The sequence below is a fragment of the Cimex lectularius genome, unplaced genomic scaffold (genome assembly GCF_000648675.2).
Source record: "Cimex lectularius strain Harlan isolate CLEC.00 unplaced genomic scaffold, Clec_2.1 scaffold130, whole genome shotgun sequence".
NCBI classification, from domain to species: domain Eukaryota; kingdom Metazoa; phylum Arthropoda; class Insecta; order Hemiptera; family Cimicidae; genus Cimex; species Cimex lectularius.
In genome coordinates this window covers 883,663-907,448 of record NW_019392755.1, presented here as the reverse complement: position 1 = coordinate 907,448, position 23,786 = coordinate 883,663, and the positions used below count along the sequence as shown (strand labels likewise).

The following is a 23,786-nucleotide window of genomic DNA, read 5'->3' as shown; positions in this document are numbered from 1 at the left end:
TAATTTGTTATAATTTAAAAGTAAAAGGATACACGTGTACCAATAATTTGTTTGCTGACTTTGTATAGTTTCATTAAATGCTCCTGGAAAATTGATTATTTGAGAATAGGCTAGTATACAATACTGGTCTTTCCATTTGTTTCAGTTGTTTAAAGAAATCCTTTGCTACGGCAACGGGAAGGACAGGGATCTGCATTCAGAGCAAACAACATTAAACGTCGGCTTTGAGGAGTCCTCTCAATAAAAATAAGGTTGGGAAGAAAGGGAAAAGATCTCCTAATGGTTGGCACTAAACCTCCCGGACTTAGCTCTGCGTTCTCAATGCCCTACCCAAGCTCTCAATGATGGTTATTTACCCAGGTGCATTTTAACAAGACACCTTCACTGGTAAATAGCAGAAACTTGAACTGTAAATTCTCAAGCGGGGAAAAGACCGTTTAAATCATGAGACACGTGAATCTGAAATAGGAGAAAAATTGAATTCAGCCGGCGCGACGGAGAAAGTTTCCTGAAGCTGTAAATCGCAATAAAACTGTAAAAGGGAGGAACGAAGTTCGTCCGATTACAGACTGAGTAATTCGAAGGATGGGTCCTTTTAAGGCTTTTAGGAAGTATAATGAAATACTCTCGTTCCTTTTATATACAATAAAACGATTAAGCATCCAATAAATAGCTAGATAAGTACATGCATATATGAACACCAATCAGCTATTACTAGTTAAATTGTACATCGTAATATTTATACCTTTTTTATTGAGTAATGATTGAATCTGTGATTTGGCCCTTCATGACATTGTGGGTTGTAAATGCAATGTAATTATTATATATGTTAAATGTTTTAAATGGATAGGACCTTTTTAAAACAATCAACTTTTTTTTTGTAAAATCGAAATCATGATTATGTACCCACAACTGTGTCACATATTCTAGTAGAAATATATCTGTGTCTTTTGCGTATGGGTGTGTCCTACTTTTTACCACACGGTAAAAGATATTTAACAAAAATTAATAGTCTAATTTAACACACTCAAGCCTTTATAAGTATAAAAGCATATGTTTGTGGTTCGTAATTAGTAAATTTCTCAGACTGAAGCTAAGACTCTCGTAGTAATGCTGAAAAAACTTGCCTTACAGCTTTCGAAATGATTGTAATAGTAAGTAAAATGACTACGATGTTCTCCCAACCACTTTGACATGCAGCATTGTCAACCGTTGAGTGTTCAAGAAAGATTCTGTAGATTTTATGGTTTGTTAAATTATGTGGTAGATTTGTGCGTGCGAGTGGGTTGAAAATATATTATTGCTGATCTGCTCACTGATTTAAATATGCTCAAATCTGAGCATCCATTTACATATACGCGTGTACTGTTGAATGTATCACTTCCTGCAGTACACCAGCAATTCCAAGCATTGTAATTTACAATAAATTGCCGGCAGGCCTCGAGAACCACCTCGGGTGTTGGCAGACCGGAGTCAGACCTCGGTTTTGTCCGTCCAGCCGCTGAGGTTGGGTTCCAGGAGCTGTCAACAGCTAGGTCATATCAGCTACCAACGTAATCAGTTCCTAAATCCATTCGCACAATCACTCACCATTACCATTTACTTATCGTCCTTTACACCAATTATGTTGTATAACTAAACTAATTGAGGGAAGATGGTGTACTAAATATTCAACCCTCTTACTCTAACATTCATGTCTATAAATACATTCACTCTCAACACATGCTAGAGACACAAAACAATCATTACTATATACAATAAAACAACCCTGTTTCCTCCAAGACTCGGTAGATGTGACCCAGATATTCGCTGCTGTGCTCATGCACAATTCTCTTTTCGGGTGGCATTCCTACGCGCTCTCTATTTGGGGCTAACGCATTGCATCCTTACATGTAGATAATTAGATTGGACACATTCAACAGACTTTCTATGTATGCCGGAACCGAACAACCTCGCATGGACCATTGTTCATCGGGTGAGAATGACCTTCCTCTTCAACTCGTCAAGTCCTCCGAGGGCTTTTGATATGCGAGAGAGCTTCTCTACCGATCCGGCCAACCAACGCTGCCATTTTCTTTTGAAATAAATTTATGAATATTCCTTTGTGTAGCATTATTTTTTATATATTATGTTTTTTAGGATGTCATAATTAATAATATTTAAATCAGTAAAAATGTCTAATAGATATGAGAATTGGAAGATCGATAAATCCTTTTAATCAAGATGGATTTAAAAGTTTTAGTAGAAAATTAATCTATGATATTATGTTTTATTCTTATCTCTAAGAGACACTAAGAAATTTGAGAAGGAGATTTTTTTAAAAAAAGTTCAATCCCATACTTTATTTACATTCAATATGTTAGAAAAGGTGATGAAGGTTGTACTTTTAATTGGTTGGAGGGTGTAATTAATGCTGGCAATGTTACTGTAAATATTTCTGCCGACAACGTTTCTCAATAATCTGTCCTAATTTCCACTCAAACAATGGAAAGTAAAAACAGAATGATTGGGTTAATTAATTGGAAAACATGCCCCCAGAGTTGTGATAATAAAACACGAACACTTTGCCGTATGAAAACATTTTATTTTTCTCGTTTTTAATTTAAATTTCCCAAAGGAAATAATCTACCAAATTGCTTTGTTATAAACTGGAGAGCAATTAGGTCGTTCCCCTTTTCTAAAGCCCCTTTTTATTCAAAAGAAGGGAAAGAAAATGATGGCCGAACCAAAAGTTGGGGTGGGATTATTTTAACATGGATAACCTCTCCGTTACGGTTCATTGGATGCCGGGGAGAGACATAAAGTCATGTTGACATGTGCTAATACCAAAGTAAGAAAAAAACTGCCACTTCTGCATATGGGCACAGGCTCGAGAGCCTCTTAAAGAAATCACTCGTTGGAGAAATATTCGGGGGAGATTATTGCGCTTTACATCAACCCCTACTTAAGCCTAAGTGTCGCCTCTCGACAGTTGAGGATTTAAATAAAATTCCGCCATTCTCGTCTCTTAGGCAATTGCCTGTTAATACCCCAATCCCGCTGTTTTAAATACCTCTCATCGCCTTGTGGCGGCAGTTTTTACTTTTTAAGGAAGTTTTTTCTTAGGTTTCAACTATAAACGCCTTAAGCCCACGTTAATGAAATTATCCGACGGTCAATGTCAACGTCAACTAGGAGAGCGAAAAGGGTAATTAATTGAATATTTAATTATTTGTTAATTATCTCGAAAACGCGGTAAAGGGAGTCTAGTGTCCATGATTAGGTATTAAAAAAACATTACCATTTTTATTCACCCTGAAGAAACAAAGACTTATTCATCCATAATTCATTAATTTCTCCCAGAACTCGGGCCCCACCCTGTCGTAAAAAGACCTTTTTACCTAGCGGGCCATTTTAATTACACGAGGAAAAATCACTTTCTCGTTAAAACCAATCAAGGTATTTATATAATAATTTTCTGTTTCAGGCCTAAGTCAACGGGGCAGAACTTTAGCAGATGCTCCTCGAGTACGGAGAAGAACAACAATCAAATAAAGGTCTTGGCACCATCCCGGGATTTCAACATCGAACAAGAACGGCACACAAAAGTATTATTTATCATTGATTAAACTTGCATGATATTAAAAAATATTAAAATACCTACATCAAGTAATTTTTAAACATTCAATACGATAACTCACAATTTATTAAGATAACTGAGCAATACTATTAATATGATACGCTGTATTTGAAAAAAAAAATACAATCCATTATATTTCGTGGTCCAATTGACCAAATAACTTCTTTAAATTAATTAATCTTTATGTGATGTATTGGCTGAAATGAAAAAGTTAGTGTCACGAGCGGGATTGGAACCCACGACCTTCGGCTAAATACGCCGCTGCTCTACCACTTGAGCTACCGTAACTTCGATCCACTCGGCACCAACTTCCCATCTCAACCTATCTTTCGAATTTTCCCTCCTTTTTGCCATTTGTCAAATGTGTAATCAGGCTTCGATTCTCGGCGACAAATGAAATGGCCACGGAGAGCTTTAGTGAAGATATACTTCGTTTTACTTATTAAATCCATTATAATTCGTGGTCCAATTGACCAAATAACTTCTTTCGATTAATTAATCTTTATGTAAGGTGTTGTGGCCAACAATATTAAAGTAATTATTTATATGCCATGGGTTTAGGTTCTTTTGTTTTTGTAGGCCTCTGGTTTATGATCAGACGCTTGTCTCTGAACAACTTTAAAAGTGTCAAGACCGTTATTTGTGCGCATGCGTGAACGAAAACCTTTTGTTTTGTGAAGTGTCAGCCCGGTGTTCAGTATGGATAACCAGAAAATTACCAAACCCGTCGTGTCGTCTGCCTTAGACAAAATCCGCCATCGTGAAGGCACTTTATCTAACCGCCGCATGAATCATAAGACAGGCTACATATCCTATCCGCTGACGTCGATTAGATATCAGGGAACAATCTCGAGCTGATACGTTGTGCTCGAGATTGCTCTTCTTTTTATTGTTGTTGCCCGTCTGTCCCATCTACGGATTTGATAATTAAATTCTTCGCTAAGAAGTCAACTCAAATATTTTGGAATTTAAACTCTTTATTATTTATAAGATAATAAATTCATATGTAAATCAAATTTACTTATAAAGAATATTGTTAAATTAGATTAAAGTGCCGGCATCTATTACTATAATTTGTAAAGACATAATAAATGTTGAATTCGGAATTTTTTTTTGTTCTTATTTAATAATTAAATGTATACCAGTCCTACCGCGGATCCGAAATTAATTCAAGCATTTTGCAAAATTTTTCGGTCACTGTACATAAGGTATTGGTTGAAATGAAAAAGTTAGAGTCACGAGCGGGATTCGATCCCACGACCTACGGCTAAATACGCCGCTGCTCTACCACTGGAGCTATTGTGACCTTAGCCTAAGGTGGTGGGTTCGAATCCCGTTCGTGCCACTAACCATTTTATTTCAACTAATACCTTACATAAAGATTAAATAATTGAAAGAAGTATGATACAAACTTAAAATTTAATTACAATTAATTAAGGTTTTTAGTTGAGATGAAATTAAAATTTAATATGGATAGTAAAAGCCATCTGCAACTAAGCGATGTTAAAGTACTTACCATGGATTCAACGAGTAGTTTCAATGAACGTTTGTTTGTAACAAGCATTTCCAAATCTTTTTGAACCTTTCCCAAGTCAAATATATCCTTTTTGTATGATCTGAAAGCTTATGAACCTTTTTATGCTCAATTGTTACCCGTTTTATTTCATTTCTAACCGTTTCCATTTACTACTGTTACTAAACAACTAACATAAATTAATTATAGAAAAGCAATGTTTTTTTTATTAAAGGTATTTGTTCCTTTTTACGAAAATGAAAGAAAAATAAATATTTAAACATTTGATTTTTTTTCAGAAAAAAAATCGAGGGTATTTCAACTACGCTTTATAGGTTTTATGAACCCTCATGCTGTTTTTGAATAAATTTATTAGGTTTTACAATTTGTAAGTTTGTCGAATCCCTGCATTCGAATCTGGACTTTAAACACAGCGATGAGCGTTTTGTTAATTTGCAGTATATTTGCAGTAATAAAATTCCATCATTTCTACCAATGAATTCCACGGCCCCTATAAAAGGTTACACTATACATAGAGAAAGTAAAAGCAGACATGTATATGATTTATATGATATAATTTTTTCTCTCCCTGTTACATGCTAGCTTACTAAAGATGATTGTAATATACTGCTAACAATAAAAGTATATTAGTTGGGCTATGAAAGCTAAGGCTAGTAGTACGTAATTGTCCATCGAAATTGCAGAAGATTTTTGTTAATCTTAGTACACACCTAACGACAATGTTCCCCGATTTTGTCCCTGGACAAGCCTGATACATTGGTCCAAGACTGTCGGGAGGCAAGGTCGTGTCATCATGAAGACAGTTAAGCTAAGAAATCAAAACGCAATGTGAATAGCACTTGCAAAACTCTTTTATTTACAAAATTTAATGCTATCAAATAAGAAAATTCGTAAACCTAAACGGTACTGGAGTCTGAATATCTAAATTGCGATTTACAATCAGTTTATTTCCATCTTTTGACATTTTAATTATTTTTGCGAGAATTTCGAGAGCATCCCTTTTTGAGTCTAATTTTTGTTATCATCAATTGTTACTTCCCAAAAAACAAGGGATGATTTGCCAATTTTCAGTTATTTTTAACGTGGTTTCCATGACGGCCAACATCAATAAACACAACCATACGTTCAGGAACAAATACAGTTTAGACATGTTATGCAACATAGTATCAGTGTTATCCGTTTTCGATGGAGAACTTGAGTCATGGGGCTTTTATAACGAGAAAAGAAAAATTGTCCCGGCACACGCCGTTTCTTGTCCGGAAACAAGTGTTCTGCAACAAATGTCGCTAGGTGTGTTCTAGGCTTCAGTAGTAAAGAAGCCATCATGCTTGTGTAAAAGTAAGTAAAATTTGTCCCTCAGTTTGTTAACTAGTTTTTCTTATATTCAATTATGATAAACAATACCTCGGCTTACTTCGTTTTTGGTATTTCCATTGCAGTTAGGCAGCAGTTTTTTCTAACTTTATCAACTTACTATCCCACCAGGCTACCAAACATTGCTCCCAACATACCAAAAATATTTGGATTGCTTTTATTAACTGAGACCACATCACCTTTCAAATGTTAAATTTTTTTAAAATTTATGTTTCGATAGAATTTATTAAACTTTTCCAAGTTTTTAATTAAAACAGAGTGAAAGGAAGGCCAACTCGTTCTATGTGTTTTGCTCATTTCTTCTATTACCAGGATTGTGAAGTTTTTATTTCTTTTCGATTAATTCAGGTTTTGGTTGAGATAAAAAAGTCAGTGTCCAAACGGGATTCGAACCCACGACCTTCGGCTAAATACGCCGCGGCTCTACCACTTGAGCTATCGTGACTTCGATCCACTCGGACACAAACCTCCCATCTCCAACTAAACTTCTCCGTGGCCATTTCATTTGTCGCCGAGAATCAAATAGATTTCACGACATTTGAAAAATTGCAAAAAGGAGAGAAAATTCAAAAGGTGGGGTTGAAATGGGAAGTTGGTGTCTGAGTGGATCGAAGTCACGATAGCTCCAGTGGTTAGAGCAGCGGCGTATTTAGCCGAAGTCATGGGTTCGAATCCTGCTTGTGACACTGACTTTTTTATCTCAACCAAAACCTTAATTAATTGAAAAGAATTTATTTGGTCAAGCGGACCACGAAACCCAATAAATGCAAATTGTTTATTTCTGTTTGTAGTGAACAAAATAAACGTATGGTCAAGGGGCACTGTTATGTTCACTGATAGACCACAATGGTCAGGTCGATGTTACATATACTTATTACTCTTCATAGTGTGAAGTCTAAAAGTAGTAGTATTGTTACATTTGTTTACTATCCATGTTATTACTAAATGTTATTGTAAACCGTAATGAAAACACTGGTTGATTTTGGCTCTGACTAATTGCAAGTTGCTAATGAATACGACATGAGCTTTCATCATGTAAATTACTAAAAATGAGCAACCAATTTGGTCATTCTAGTTGTCAATTTATAAAAGAATTTCAGGGTTTTATGATCAACGCTAATTATGACAAACTGTGGTGGCACGCGAGAAGAATTACTGTTCTAACAATGCGTGAATTACGACAAAGTGGTTTTTGCTTCATGCGAATCCTCCGGCGAACAGCCCGTTTCGCATTGTTATCACTGTTTTATGTTAAAGAGATAATATAGTTGAGTTTTTCAAGCAACCGCAACATAAAGCTCCCACATTATTTAAGCACATCTCTAATTTCTGGAATATTTTTAAACAAATTTAAAAACATGCCACAAGTACGTTTGAAATTATGAAACATACCAAAAATTTTCGGCTTTGAAACTTGAATCCATGGAAATTTGGATGTACATAACTAAACATCTGAAATAATGCATTAATAAAAATATTAAAAACAATAAAAATTAATAAGCTAAACAGCTCGTAATTTTCTTTGATATTAAATCTTACTTGTCATTGAATAAATGTGATATGACTTCAGTAACTGAGTTGTTGGCGTAGTGTGTCAGACTCTCGGTTCTTAAACACCAAGGTCGTGGGTACGATTCCAACCATCCGCCCTAGATTTTTTCACCGTTCGCATCCAAAACGTACTTAGGCTAATACGAAAAGCGTTGTCATAAAAAAATGGAAAAAGGCAAAAATGTAGTTTCATAGAGGACTGTTATATATTACTTTCCAAAATTTATACAACAAAAAGAATTAAATTTTTTAACTAAATTTTATTGGACAAAGGAGATAAAACAGTATATTTTTAAAGGTAGAAATTCATATTTTTATGGATAGATTGTTATAATTTACATCAGTATGTATGTGAGAGAGAATTTTCTTGAAACATTGAAAGGGAATTAACTTGTTCGTTTTTTACCATTTTAGTGTATCTTGGTTGTTTTCGATTATGAGAGCATGTTCAATCGCTGGTCCATGTGTTTTTTATTATTAAAGTATCATTTTCCTAAGCTCAAGTTCTTAAACCGTGAGATTCGAGAATGATTCTTTCAAAAAGTTCAGATTAAAGAGAGCTAGTATAGTAAGTTGGACAAAATCACACACGATGCAAGACTATTCGCAGGCAATTAATAATCTACCAATCAATATACCCTTCGATTAGAATCTTCCTATGCAGACAAGGTTATTGGTATAGTCCGTCATCAGCCAAAAAAGCAAACTGTTTCAACTCCTTGAATCATTAATTTTCATTGTATTTATTTGAGTTTTATTCAGTGGAAATAACAGTATTGGCTCTTAAAGTAAGTGACGGGTGATCGTATTTGTTTATTAAGCAAAACATGAGACAAACAGGTCTACAAGTACCAAGCTTTCGCCAGTAATGACCCCCAGCCAAAGACCAGGTTCAAGCTCCTCAAAAATGCAATGGTCACTATTACAGCTCCTCCAGGAATTCTTACTAACAACTTATTTGCTCCACAAAGCACACCAGACTAAAACATGAAATCTTACTCCCAGTAGTCCGCACACAAAAACGACCCCTGATATGCACTGATTTCCGGTGTATTATCTCAATTGGTGGGGAAGGAAAAATTCAATATGCATCACCGACCTCCTATCATAAAAGCTATTTTTTGTTTATTCGAAATTTGTACTAGAGTGGTTCGAATTAATCAAACAGGAACTGCCTGTACTTAACCGTAACCTTTGCAATGTCACACCAGTATTAAAGCCACCAAGCAACCATGGTTACCCAGCTCTACCAATGTCACGCCCCAGAGAAATGAGATCGCTGACCATCTGGCTAAGGCTGCCTCCTCTATCTGATGTTAAGAGATGGCTGAATCAACGTCGCATGGATAGATGGGGAGAAATATGGAGTAACTGTATCCAGGGACGGCTGAATAGGGAGTTCTTTTCATCTTAAGAATGAGACTCCTGCGAATGGATCACAAAACAATTGCTACCCAAATTCTGACAAGACATGAAAAATTGGAGGAATATCTCTTTCACTTCAATACACTATAATACAATAAACCACTATCCCCGACCCTGCTTGTTCTTGCAGTCTGGCATCTCTTCAGACTGTGGATCACCTTCTCCTATCGTTCGACGGCTGCAAGGCTTCCGTTATTGAAGCACCAGGGGTTACATTGGTCGCCCCCAACAAAATTATGTTTTTTGAAGCTCGAAGTGCTACCGTATCGTATGAAGTTGGTGTCGTGAATAGCACGCTTTATAGTTAATACTATACATTACTATAAATAATATTTAAGAGTCAATGAGTAGCCCATTCTAGTTTTAAAAAGCTTCTGACTAAACTGCTCCATCATCCTTCTTCCTTCATCACAAACCTTTCAAACATTACTTTACCTAATAACCCTCGCAGGATACTGACAACTTCGGTACTTGACTTCAGTTCGTGGTGTAGAACCCATCTTTCTCACCATCCTAATGAACTAACGAATTCCAACAGTAGATGGTTGTTGATGTTGACGTTTAAAAGATATATTTTGTGTATTGTCTGTTGCACGAATTACATCAAATGGTCATAGTTGTAAAAAAATCATTTAGGAAAGTCATTTTATACCTTCTTGAAAGGGGGAAGAGGTGTATCAATGTTATACTCTCTGTCGTTGTCGCTGGCGAATTGAATCTTGGGTTTTCGTTCTTTTTCATCGATAATTTTTGTTTGGACTATAAGGACGCTTTCTATTGGAGGTGATTTTATAATTGCATTAACATCAGACGCATAAACTGCTATATGACTTTATTTAAGTTCTTTTTTGGTTTCTGAAACGTGTCACTACATAAATATCAAAAACATAAGTTGGAGTTGATGATATACCGTAAAATATATATTTTTCGAATTAAGTTAGTCGCGCCGAATGGAATCAGTTTACCCTCCCCTATGGCATTCCCGCAGCAAGGATTTCAGTTCGGGATTTATTGCCACCCTACGGTTTTGTGAGGGCTTAGGTTTCGCTAATTTATAAGCGAACTGCTTTGAAACCGCAACCCGACAGTACTTCTTCACTTAGATTCTCTAGGAGCCTCCGGCGGGTAATCTCTTTTATCCTTAACTCCAAACCTACACTTTTGTACAGTATAAATAGGTTTTTTCAAATCCAACAATTAAATTTGTTAACTTGGACTGTTGTTTTTTACCTGTATTTTATTCTGCGATGGGCATAATCATTTGAAATAATCACATTTTGGTACAGGACGAATTTGTTATTACTTACCAAGGACATAAATTCGACATGCTTCCAGCCTAGGAGATGTGACCCTTAAATTATAAGGGCAATATTTCAAGACCCTTGGAATATATACCTGCATCGACCCTAGGCCGTTTCGTGGATGTTATCGAAGATACGACGTGAGAACCCTTTTAATCTCATGAATTCCGTAGTAATCCATCGAAAGTTCTTGCGAGTCAAAAAATATCCAGATTCGATCCTCTCAGGTTAAATTACGTGTGAGGGAACGTTGCGATGAAAGCAAGATGTGTGTTTCTTTTCCCCATTCCTTCGGCGAAGGGGGAACGGCGGCGGCGCTCTGGGGCGTCAAGAGGGTGTCGATGATTGATAAGGACTTATCTCGGGATCAATCAGAAGAAACTCGCCTATGAATTATGCACCCGAGTTTTCAACAATGGAAATGTATTCATCACTTTTCGCCCTTCCTTTCTTGACGTGATTTACCAGGAGGAGAAAACCACTTTATGAGGGACAAACAATAGCTGAGTTGACATTTAAGCGCATCCCTCAAACCCTATCCGTTATTATAAAGAAAAAAACGTTTTCACATTACGCAATAAAAAGAAATCTCTGTCAAATGCCAAAACATTATTAAAGAAATAATGTTCATCCCCTGATATAAAATATTGAAAATTTATATCATTAAAACATCCTATGTTGTAAATGACGCTGAATAATCAACATTAAAACGATTAATCATCTGGCGAAATATCCAAACCAGTGGAACTGTCAAGGACCAAATGATACCTTCATTCATTTGATGGGAGGGTGCAAAGTTGATAAATGATCTCTATTAATTCCAACTGTATTTTCATCATTTGTGCCAATATTGTACGATATTACTGGATATGTATTATTCATGGATTTTCTCTTAAAGTAAGTGTCAATCGCAGAGCAATTATAATTATTTCTATACAGACAATATAAGCGTAAATCAAGAGGTATCTTTTGAGAACTAAATACTTCACACAACCAAAACTAATAAAATCAGACACCTATGAAAAACAAACAAAAACAAACGAAAGAATCGGATTAGGCCTTTTCTCTACAAGATTAAAATATGACTAATCAAACTCATTGGGAAGTACACCTCGGCCTTTCAAGCTGAAATACATGCCGCCAACGCTTGTGCCTAAGAAAATCTTAAAAGAGGTTGCAAAGACAAAAAATCCTCAAAATGTCAGATTGCTAAGCAGCTATTAAAGCATTAACAAACAAAAATTCACGTCAAAATCAGTCAGTAAGAATATCGAACATCTGCAAAACTTGGGGGAATACAACTACTAGCTGATACTCTTGCGTACCAGGACACAGAGGAATTTTGGGTAACGAAAAAGCAGACACACTTTCCAGAGGATGATCAGCAAGGCCTTGTTGGCAGGGGTATATGGGCTCAAAACCTATTCTTGGAATAACAAATATAAACACAGAATCCTCCATCACAGAATGCATTCAAAAAACAAAACAAAAGGAGAAGTAGATGAACTCAAGAGACGCCAGACACAGAGAGCTTATTTTAAAACAACCTTCATCAAAACTGGCAAACTCACTGATACAGTAAGAGAGGGCTAAACTGTATACTAAACTATACCGGACACTGGCATTTGAGAAAACATCTACAAAACATGGATAAAACAATGATGACCACATTTGTATGTAGAGAACGAAGATGTGAATGAAGGCACAACCACTTATTTCACCTTAGTATGCGAAGCAACAGCTCAAAAGAGAGCTAACTTGTGATACAAATAAAACCCAGGTAAAGGAAATAGCAACGACAGTCAATGATATAGTACTTCTAAAAAAGAAGGATCGAGTTCATTGCATTGTACTAAAGAACTAAACCAGAAGGCTGCAGTGCTTTAGGATCAACCCACTCCCAAGTACCGATATTTTTCATCTTTATCATCACCATCATCCACAGCTAAATAAAATCAATTTTAATTTGGTTTGGTTTATTAATCAATCTGATATTGCTTCTTTGTAATTTCAAAATATGACGGGCTGCTCCTATATGCAATACATATGTGCCAAACTGCCAATACACTCATGCTACACAGTAAAGGTTGACCATATTTTTATCATATCAGAACAGGAAATTTATCTGTTTAATAAATTAAGCATAAAAACTTCACAAAGACAAAATTTGGAAGTTCTTGAGACACAACATTGACAAGACTTATTCTCTAAACAAAACCTGTAGAGACACAAAACACGTAAATGCGGAAAAAATTACATCGGAAAGAAAAAACGAAAATTACAAGATACAAACAGCGGACGTACAAAAATATTTATGGACGATGGCGAAAAATCGATCAAGGCAACTCACCTCACACAATGTGCCACGAACTGTTAACAATACTCACAAGTTACTAAACGATATACAAAAAGGAAGATAAGTGAATATATTTTAAAACTTCGAAATACAAAAACTAAACACATTTAGCACGAAAAAACTCATAAACCTAAGATGAGGAAAAACATATTTAATTCAGATTCAGACAAAGGGAACGCCGACACATTCCTTACACAAGAAAGGTATCGTGTATGTATGTATTCACTGTTAATAATTAAAAACGAGTGATCTACAAATTTAACCCTACTCAGATTAATAAATGAACAAGCATCAATAAAAAACGGTCTGAAAATAAAATTATAAGATTGAGGATATTTTTATTCAAGATTTTGCATTTACCCTTATAAAGAATGAAGATATTACTCTACATTACTCAGCAAGAAACGGAAACAAAATTATTATATCACGCGATCAAATTTTGCAATTTGAGTAACAAATTAATCTGAATGCTGCGCAGATGGAACAAAACTATGCCATATCAACAAAACCTGTTTCTAAACGAAACTGGTTGGTTACAAAATGGATATGTCGATTTGAAGACGATTTCAGGTAAAATCGGATCCAAATAAATTTGGGCATTGCGTTGTTTTCTAGGACAGGAAAAAAATATTAAAATAATAGATGCAATTAGAAAATGGCTGGTCTTATAGTATTCAACAAAAAAATAAAAAATAAAGTTTATTCTTGTCTTTGTCTATGGTCAGTTATTATAGTAGGTTTTAGCTCTAAATATTTAATCGATTATGCACTTCGCCTACCAATCAGATTGTTTGTGAGTTGCTACATGAAGCAGAACCAGCGCCTAATAGAAAAGAGATTATTACGCTCGGAGAAATTGAAAGACGCCTTTAATTGAAAGAAAAATGATCTATTCTTCCAGTGAATAAACAGTTTGTCCCAAATCTTAATAAAAATACATTTCATTCACGACAAAAACCTTCCTCACTTTCTGTTGCTCTTGTTGTGCAAATCATTTTACCCTAGTAATAAAAATTAACCGAAAAATAGGTATCTTACATTAATGAACGCTCCACAAATATTAAATGTTTAGAGATAGGTTATGTAATTCTATGAATGATAAATCTATTATTCTGATTGCTGTTTTTTAGAGGGTGGAAAAAAAAGTGTTTAACATTTTTTAGACTAGTTTAAAATTTTTACATTTTATTTTAGAGTAAAATTATACAGGGTCCCGAGGCCCAGTTACACCTCAAAATTTCAAATACGACCCCCTCTACAAACTGACACATCATTTTAAAGGATGTTTTACGCTTAAAAAAATGGTGTGGTCTGATTTAAAATTGTTCAAAAAAATGACAAAGTTATAGCAAAAAGAAACCGTCAGCGTAATTTCGACGAGAAGCTGAATATTTTGATGTATGTTCGCGAAAATCCGAATTCATCTCTCTGAAATTTCGAAGGGTATTAGGTTTTTCAAAAAATAAAATGAGAGATGTACTCCGGAGTTAACAATGCAAAAGAGTATCGCTCTCATCTTTTCCAGGAACTTCGGGACTTTCACCTCTAACGTTCCTTGCACAAATACCGATTTGGGAGGCTGAAGAAAACGTTCTTCCATACATCCTATGGGCCGATGAATCCATGTTAACCTCTAATAGCATAATAAACAGTAACAGCAAAGGACAATCCGGCAATTTTGAACTCTTGTCATCATCAGGTGGTTCACAGTATCAACTTTTGGTGTGGTCTTTTCGAAAACGAAAGTACTTTTTTTATTATTTTTTCCTCATAACTTTCTTTTACTTAACCATTTTGAAATCCGATTGCACATTGTTTTCAGCGTAATAATCCTTTAAAATGATATCTGGATGTTTAGAATCGTATTTGAAATTTTGAAGTTGAACTGCGGCTGAGGTACCCTGTATAATTTTTCTCCAAAAATAGTAAAATCTTGAAACTAGTTAAAAAATATTATATACTAAGTATTAGTTTTTTTGATAGTGTCTTGGTTCAAGAGAAATTCAGCCGCGCCATCTAAAAAGGATACCCTGCATAATGATTTGATAATTATAGGAGATTTGATTATAGGTGCAAATTGAAAAGATGTTTTGAATTGATTAAACCAATCTTTTAAAATCAAGAAAAATGTCCGGAGAAGTTCATTCATCCAAGGCAAATTAAATTACACTGATCAATAGCCACATTTTCAAAATAACAGGGAAAACATACTTGGTGATTACCATGGGGTTCATTACGCTCACGAAAATAATGATTACAAAGCCTCGGATCGTATTTCATACTTAGGCGACGGCCATTAACGCCGCAGAGAATCCGGAGCGAAAATAGAGGATTGAATAATCATTGGAGGGGCCGGGACGTGTGATTTAAGCCGAGGTTCGAACGATTTGTTCCATTAAAAGGGGAAGGTTTGCAAATGAAGTTGGTCGCTGGCCTTCCGTATGCCGTTGATTTCGTTACGAGTGAATCGGATTAGAAGAGGAGAGAGCGAGAGATGGGAAAGCCACATGCCCTCCGGCTACGTTTGCCTCTGTTCGACCCTCAGAACATCTCTTTTCCCAGTTCATCACTGATACAGCCGACAGCTTCCCCCATAGAAGTACGATTGCACAATTACAACATCCCGTTTCACCACTTGGTTGCCAAAGAAACATGAGATGATAAACCGCTCCGCAATTCAACATCCAGGCGCTGGACTAATTCACCCAACCAACTGGCAAGCCGTTCAGGTGTAAACCTATCTACTACTTCCATTATAATTTACAGCTTTAAGAAAACATTAGAAAAAAATATTTTTACCATTATAAAGTACACGACTAAAAGAAAACTAGAATATTAATAGTAAAAAAATATAAAGAGATTTAAGAAAATGCATTTTTGTACAATAGTGTATAGAAATATGCATCGTCAGGTAAGTTTAATGAGATGCACTTAGATAATTAGGAACTTATTTGATCTGCTTACACTCGCTTTAAATTCAAAGAAAGATACATTTTGGCAGATCGATTATCTGTTTAGTTTTATTTTACGGCTAAGTTAATTTAGTAGAGATAGTATGGCAAAATAAGTCATAAAATTTGTTTGATTTTTTCAGATTAGAGGCTAGCCAATATTGTACTATTGGTAATAAAACGATATCAAACTTAAAATGTACGTATCATTGTAGTATCAAGTTAATTGTATTTTATACTCTACAGATTCAATAAAAAATTCAATAACAATATAGTTAACTACATACTTACTGATGTCGATTGCCTGTTAAGCCATACTGGACTCTGCAAGCAACATGGAACCAAAATTTATTATTCTGTCCAAAACAGAGCTAAATAAGCAAATTATGTTGGCAGTAACCTGTTGATGACTATGCCAAATGCTTTTGCTGTAAACTAATAAACAATTTGTGTAATGTAATAAAAATATATATTAAACATGAAATGAATATATGTAACTATTGTGATGGTGATAACGCAGAAAAAAAATTTATAAAGACATGTTTAACCAACCTCTAACATCTAAGAACACCTTGAACATATTGAAGACTTGTTTAAAAAGTGGAGAACAACTCTGAATGAGGAAAATCTATACGTGGGACATTTACAGTGAAAAAACGGTCCTGCGTTCCATTGTTGCGTTCCATTCAGATTATTCCTGCATTATTAAAATGTCTTGAGTATTTTTCGCGAAACAATTGCCAATATCTTGTTCAAAAGAGGGTATCAAATTCTCAGCGACCGGGGATGTCGGAAAAGCAAATGTGAAACTAGCCCAATTGTCAAATATGGACAAAGCACTCATCATTGAAATACAAGAGCCGGTGATTCTAACTTTTGCGTGCAGTTATTTAAATTCGTTAACAAAGGTTACCCTGCTGTCCCAACAAGTTCAACTTTATATTTCGGCTGATGTACCGCTTGTAGACAAGAATAAAATTGGAGACATCGATCAAGTCAGGTACTACCACGCTCCCAAAATCGACGAGGAAGAAGAAAACTAAATTTCTTTAACCGAAAAGAATATTAAGACAAACGTAATCAACAAAGATAAATCGATTTTCGATAGGACTATACCTCGTCAGTATTCTGCTAAAGTGAAATCCCCACACAAGAAGTAAGAGACAACAACCAGAAGTCTTGGAGTACTAGAAAGTATATAAATAAAATACAAGAAACATTGGAAGGAAAAAATTTACTTTTTTAACCCTCTGCCTGAAAATTAATGACGAAATAATTTATAAAAAGTGTTTTCTTTTTAATATATTATACTTTTGAACATCAAATTTGACAGTGGTTGAAATGACAAAATCAAGCCCATGGACAAAATTGATTTGAACGGAAAAATGTTCGAGAAGTTGAGTGCATATTATTTTCTTATATTAACATTTCTCATGACCAACGGTAAATAATTTGTACGTTTTTATTATTTACAGTTAATTTGTTTAAAAAAAAAATACTTGCATCCTATGCGGAACATTCTGTGTACTAAACCCACAAAACTTTCAAGTATTACGTTAGGGTTGACATCAAGTAACGTTACCTTATTTAATCAATGTTAAAAGTAATGAAATCATTTTAAGGTATAACAAGTTGAAAACAAAGTTTAGGATATTTTCTAAATTGTCATAAACTTAACTTCAACTTAATGAGGGAATTTTTTTCCATTTTTCTTTTAATTCTTTAATTTCTTGACATTTTTCTAGCTTAGTCATTTTTGTTTGAAGTTTGTTAATCTTTTTAATATAATTCCAATGTGCCTAAAGGTAAATTTGCTACCATTCCTTCTTAGTAGTTTCTGAACACCTTTGCAGTGTACAGGTTTAAAAAAAAAAATATTTTATTCCCATGACCCCAGCTATGCAGGCTAACGATATAATCCATGATGTGTTAATTGTTGATGACTGCAAAGGAAATTGTGTCCTATCGGGAACCTTAAGTTGAAACTATTGTCCTTCTCACTCGACACTTTTGGCTGGTTGCTAAAGTTAAGGTGAGATATTTTGCAGGGAACCGAAATCAATCGAACGATTGCAGTCTGTGTGACAGGAAGTAAACTTAATTCATCACATTAGCATTCGCCAAATACCCAGAACGATCGTATATCGCGGTGGAGAATCCAAAGACTCTTGTTTTCCTCCATACCATACCATCCTTGTTTTAAAAAGATAGTTCCCACTCACAGTAGGTTGTTTTTCAACTTCAATGGCGCACAATTTTAATTAAAAGGCGCTCAATTAAAAAACCCAGCTTCTCATTGGAACGTCGCGTTGCGGGGGGTATCGGCGGGTTCACTTGTATAATTCATGTCGAGAGACGTGGTTGTAGAAATCTTTCAACCTGATGATGTGCTAAGGGCTCGAAATCCGGACGTTGGAAAACAACTTACTGTGAGTAGGAACTATCTTTTTTCAAAGAGGATTGAACACTGCACTCACTCCATCATTCATTATTTCTACCATACCATGTCTACAAAAAGCATTGACAGTAGAAAGTTCTAATTACATTACGAAATTGAATTTATTGTTTTATTTGTATCGCTTTACGTTTTAAGTTTTGCTAGAAACATTATAGTTTTCTTTTAAATTTTTTTAAAACTGTAAAGTGTAATGGAAGTTATCGATAGAACTAATTTCCAGTTGGTGGGGCTCAATTAGTTCAATGGCCTGAAAGGAGTTGAGCAGGTCTCATCTCATTTTTTTTTTTTTTTTTTTTTTAAAGCAACCAAGTGATGTTCGAAAGTACGTCTGATCGAACTGAAGTAAACACGTAATTAGAGGGAAATTCCGTTTCTGTTTATATACTATTTAATGTAATGGTGTAATTGAATGGGTGATAACTTTAGATTAGGGTATAGGAGTTTATTAAATGGTATGATATGATATACCAGATATGTAATGATAAATAAATTTAAAAAAAATTCACTTCATATTCAGTTAATGCTTGGCAGAACACTTTACCTCACGGCTCATGTTTTTTTATACGATCAACGATGCAAGGGTAGGAAGGCAAGCATTAATAACTATAAAAGCAATTTACGTCGATTTGAATAGGGAGGAGGGTTTGTCTATTGTCAACTTCCTCCTTTGATTTTCCTTACTTCCTGTTCCCATTTTACCAAACTTTCGTCCCTTCTTGATCTGAATGTCCAATCACTACCTCACTTCACGATTGGCTTAGTACGAAAAGTGGGGAGGCCAAGAGTGTTATCATCACTTCATCAGGGGCCCCCCAAGCATGTGAACCCTCCGACCAAACTCTGTTTTTCGAACGTTTCTCACGACTGTGGAGAATTTATGCTCACAAGAAAAAAACATTTACTATTAGGTTTAGGTGTTGCGTTTAAAAGAGATGCTTGGACACACTTCAATTCAGGAAATTTTGTACATCTACTATGGAGAAAAGAAGGTTTGTTATCTCCTTTCCAAAATCGGAATCGAAAACCAATAAATAATAAGATTTCTGTACAATTGAGGGTCAGAGTAACTAGTATTCGATATTGGTAATGTCAAAGCTGAATAGCGCATTGTTTTCCAAATGGCTTTTATCCATCTGATATCAATTTGATCTCGATTTAATAATAACACAACCACAAGTAAGACAATAATACAAAAATTAAAATATAATTAAAAACTTTCTTAAAACGTTATATGTGTTAATATAATACTGGCAAGTAATTATCTTGAACAAAGGCACTGATGATCAATGCGCAATGCATGAGATTTGTTTACTTCGCTCTATATATNTATATATATATATTTGACAATGCTTAATAACATGATAGCAACATATTATGGTAAGTATGCTCAAGCTTTAAGGAGTCCAATCCTATGTAAGCTCGATTATGCTTGCTGTGATTATGGGTTCTGTATGCGGTAGGAACCTTAAATTGTTGCAAAGCGTTCAGATTGCAGGCTTGCCTATTGCGTTAGTAGCGCTTTGATTTAGTATATGTAGCCCATAATAAGAAGCTCCTCGACTATCGCAAAAATAGTATGGTACACTCGTCACTTTCTCTCTAAAGTTACATTCGATCAATGTCGCTATTCTTCAACTTTGTAAACAGAGAGCTACCTCAACACCTCCATGGACCCTCCCGAAGTCCAGTATAAGTTGGATCTTCCTCAATGAAATAATACTTTTTTTCATATATAAACATAATTCCAATATTCAAATCACACACTTGCCATTTCTAATGCATCGCAGAGCCAAAATGAAACAGTCGCGGCTTTCTTGAGTAAAGGAAGAACTTATATGCTCTCTCTTCAAAAGATGTATAATAATTGTACGCCGGAACTAACACCACACAATAAATACCTTTATCTTATAGATCCAACAGGCAATTTGCTAATAGTCTGCACGGACTCACTATCGGCTATATTTTGGCAATAAAAAGGCAATTATCTGTGAAATCGTTGTCTCAGAAGATATAGCTTGCCCTGGAACGATTGAGGTCATGTGTGGAATACGGGTAGTTTTCGTTTGGGTTCCGCAACATTGTGACACTAGATGCAATGGGAAATCAGATATTATTGCAAAACGAGCCACTGTAAATGGAATGCTAGTGAAAAATACACCCCACATAGATTTTATTTATGATATAAAAAAAGATCTGAACGAAATGGCAGGACAAATAGAATGAAACATGAGATAAACAAATCATATTATATCCCGCTTAATAAAAACTACCTCAATATGAGGTTCCTTATGATGAAATAATGAACAATGTTTTCCATGACGAAATAAATTCCTATTGGATGGTATAATATAACATTTTCACAGACGGATCAAAATCCCAAGACGATGTGTACTGTACTATCTAATATCGTAATTTGAAGTATAAAGAACATTAAAAACTTACAAATTACACTTCGGTATATTCCGCTGAGTTGGTTGCTCTCTCAAAAGATAGCCAAACCAAACAAAAATCATGATTTTTATTGGATAGCAAAAGTTAAAGCATAGCAGATTGGATTTCACATTATCCCATAAGTATAAAACTAATGCTTAACCTGTGCACACCTAATAAACTTAACTAACACTTAAACTGATTTGGGCAACTGCGCATTTTGTCAGTAAAAGCAATGAGATTTTTGGTACCGTCGCCATACAAGTTCTCATTGAGGGTTTAGGCCATTTTCTTTAATATGGCGATCACTGACGCTTTCATTGAAAATAAATAGCTACATAGAAGCTCATGACAGGTTAGGGGTACTATAAGTCCCCAGTTGGTAAATTTGATAAATTTATCTATCATTATTTATTATTATTATAGGATATGTAGTACATAGGATTGCCGCATAGCGGTATGACGATAAAATTTGAAAATACCCGCCAGCCGGCAGGAGGCCTAACATGAGAGGGAAGGGAGAAAAAAGGAGAAGCGACAGATCGGATGGAGCTTTCGAAGGGAGAAATTGGACGCAAGCTGAAAACAACTAAAAGGGGAAGAAGAATAAGATTCCTATTAATTCCTATTATATTTTAAATTTATTTCTATTTCTTTAGGCAATAGGCGTTAATTCCATTACAAAGTTCAGAATAGCTGAATCCTGATAAAGTGTGAAATGCGGTAAAGAACGAATTTTTCTTCTTAATGTAGGTGAAAGCGGATGTTTAACCATAGTTCTTTGAAATTTGTGTGGTGTATCGGTTATATCTGTAAAACTATCGGAGGAGTTATCTTGTGTGGACTCAAATTTAAACAATGTTTATAAATCCTAGGCGCTGAAGATGTTCTCAATAAAGATTGAAACATTGGCTCGATAAAGAAAATGTTTTTCTAAAACTACGTCACACAGACCCCACCTCACGATCTCCAAATACTCATCTACTAACGGTCACTAAACACCACACACAGAAAATAAAATCAAAACCTTGCCAATAACACAATAAAAGATTGAAAAAAAAACCTAAAAAATAAAAATGGCCCTTAAAAAATGAAATCGAGCTATGTCTATTCTAATTTTACAATAAAAATAATAATATAATCTGAGTCCAGTACTATACATAAACGCATAAAGAAAACAACAAAAACCTTTTTTGTAAGGCAAATATTGAAGGCTTTTCTTTTCTAGTATTTTGCTTCTTCTTATTCTTCTTTTCCTTTTTTTTGTATTCGGCTTGCGTCCAATTTCTCTTTTTGCAAGCTCGATCCGATCTGTCGCTTTTCCTCTTTTCCTTCTCCCTTCCCTCTTTCATTACACCACCTACCGGCTGGCGGGTATTTTCAAATTTTATCGTCATTGCGGCTAATTCTAAATCAAAAATCTGACTATCAGATATATTTTTATTTTACGCAAACTAATGTAATTGGTTCATTAAAGCTTCGCATTTTGTGAAGGTCCAAAGACTTTGGTCTGGTTTTTTAATTTTCATGGAATATTACATGATGACGCAATTGTTCTTCTGAGTGTGGAGTCAACTGAACAAATATGAACAATTTCCTTACAAATTGTTTTTATCGATCGATAGTATTGGGTTGTCCGGAAAATAATGCAGGATTTTAAGTTTTCATTAAAAAAAATCTATATAAAATATTCTGTTTACGTTTACAGGATTACTCATTTGTATGAATGTCAACACTTATTAATCCTCTTCCAAATGATATTGTTTGTTTACCTCTGTAGCATTCCGCTACTTGGAAATAATTCAGTCATCCTTATAATGTCAAAGCGAGAATTTCGTACGATTTTCTTTTACGAGTTTAAACTCGGCCGAAGCGGAGCCCAAACGGCTAGAAACATTAACCAAGTCTGGGGCGAGGGTTGTGTTAATGAGTGCACTGTGCAAAGGTGGTTTAAAAAATTTCGGGAGGGAGATTTCAGCCTTGAAGATGAAGAAGGTCGTGGAAGGCCTTCCTCTCTTAATGATGATGTTCTGCGATCAGTGGTGGAAGAAAACCCCAAAACAACTGTTCGAGAACTTGCAGAGCAACTCAAAGTCAGTAAAACGACCGTCGCTGACCACCTCAAGGCGATTGGAAAAGTGAAAAAACTCGAAAATTGGGTTCCACACTCATTAAACGATCGCCAAAAAATCAGCGCTTTGATGTTTGTGCATCACTTCTTTGTCGAAACAAAAATGACCCATTTCTGGCCAGAATTGTTACATGTGACGAAAAGTGGATTCTCTACGATAACACTAGACGTTCTGGACAGTGGCTCGACAAAGGAGAAGCTCCAAAGCCCCCAACTCATCAAAAAAAGGTAATGGTTACGGTATGGTGGGCTTCATTTGGTTTAATACACTACAGCTTCTTAAATCCTGGCGAAACCATCAATGCTGAATCATACTGTAACCAAATTAATACCATGCATCAGAAATTGGCAGTAATGAAGCCCTCTTTGGTCAATCGGAAAGGGCCCATTTTGTTGCATGACAACGCTCGACCACATGTGTCACGTGTAACGTCACAAAAATTATTGGATCTTGGCTATGAAACTTTGCCTCACCCACCCTACTCTCCGGACCTCTCGCCTACTGACTACCATTTTTTTAGACACCTGGACCACTACTTACAACACATAATATTCAAAAATCAAACGGAACTGGAAAATGCATTTATTGACTTTATCAATTCTAAAAATTCTGAATTCTACTCAGACGGAATTAATAAGTTACCAACACGTTGGGA

General features: G+C 35.2%; 1 protein-coding gene across 2 annotated transcripts in view; it reads left to right on the top strand.

The window, feature by feature from the left end:
- The window catches only part of LOC106672528 (kinesin-like protein CG14535), a 347,817-nt gene that overhangs the window by 48,903 nt on the left and 275,128 nt on the right, over window positions 1-23,786 (top strand). For both annotated transcript variants that reach the window (XM_014404053.2, XM_024227302.1), the window contains one exon: window positions 3,467-3,587. In XM_014404053.2, the coding sequence (XP_014259539.1) occupies window positions 3,467-3,587 (121 nt within the window). The remainder of the gene's footprint in view (window positions 1-3,466; window positions 3,588-23,786) is intronic.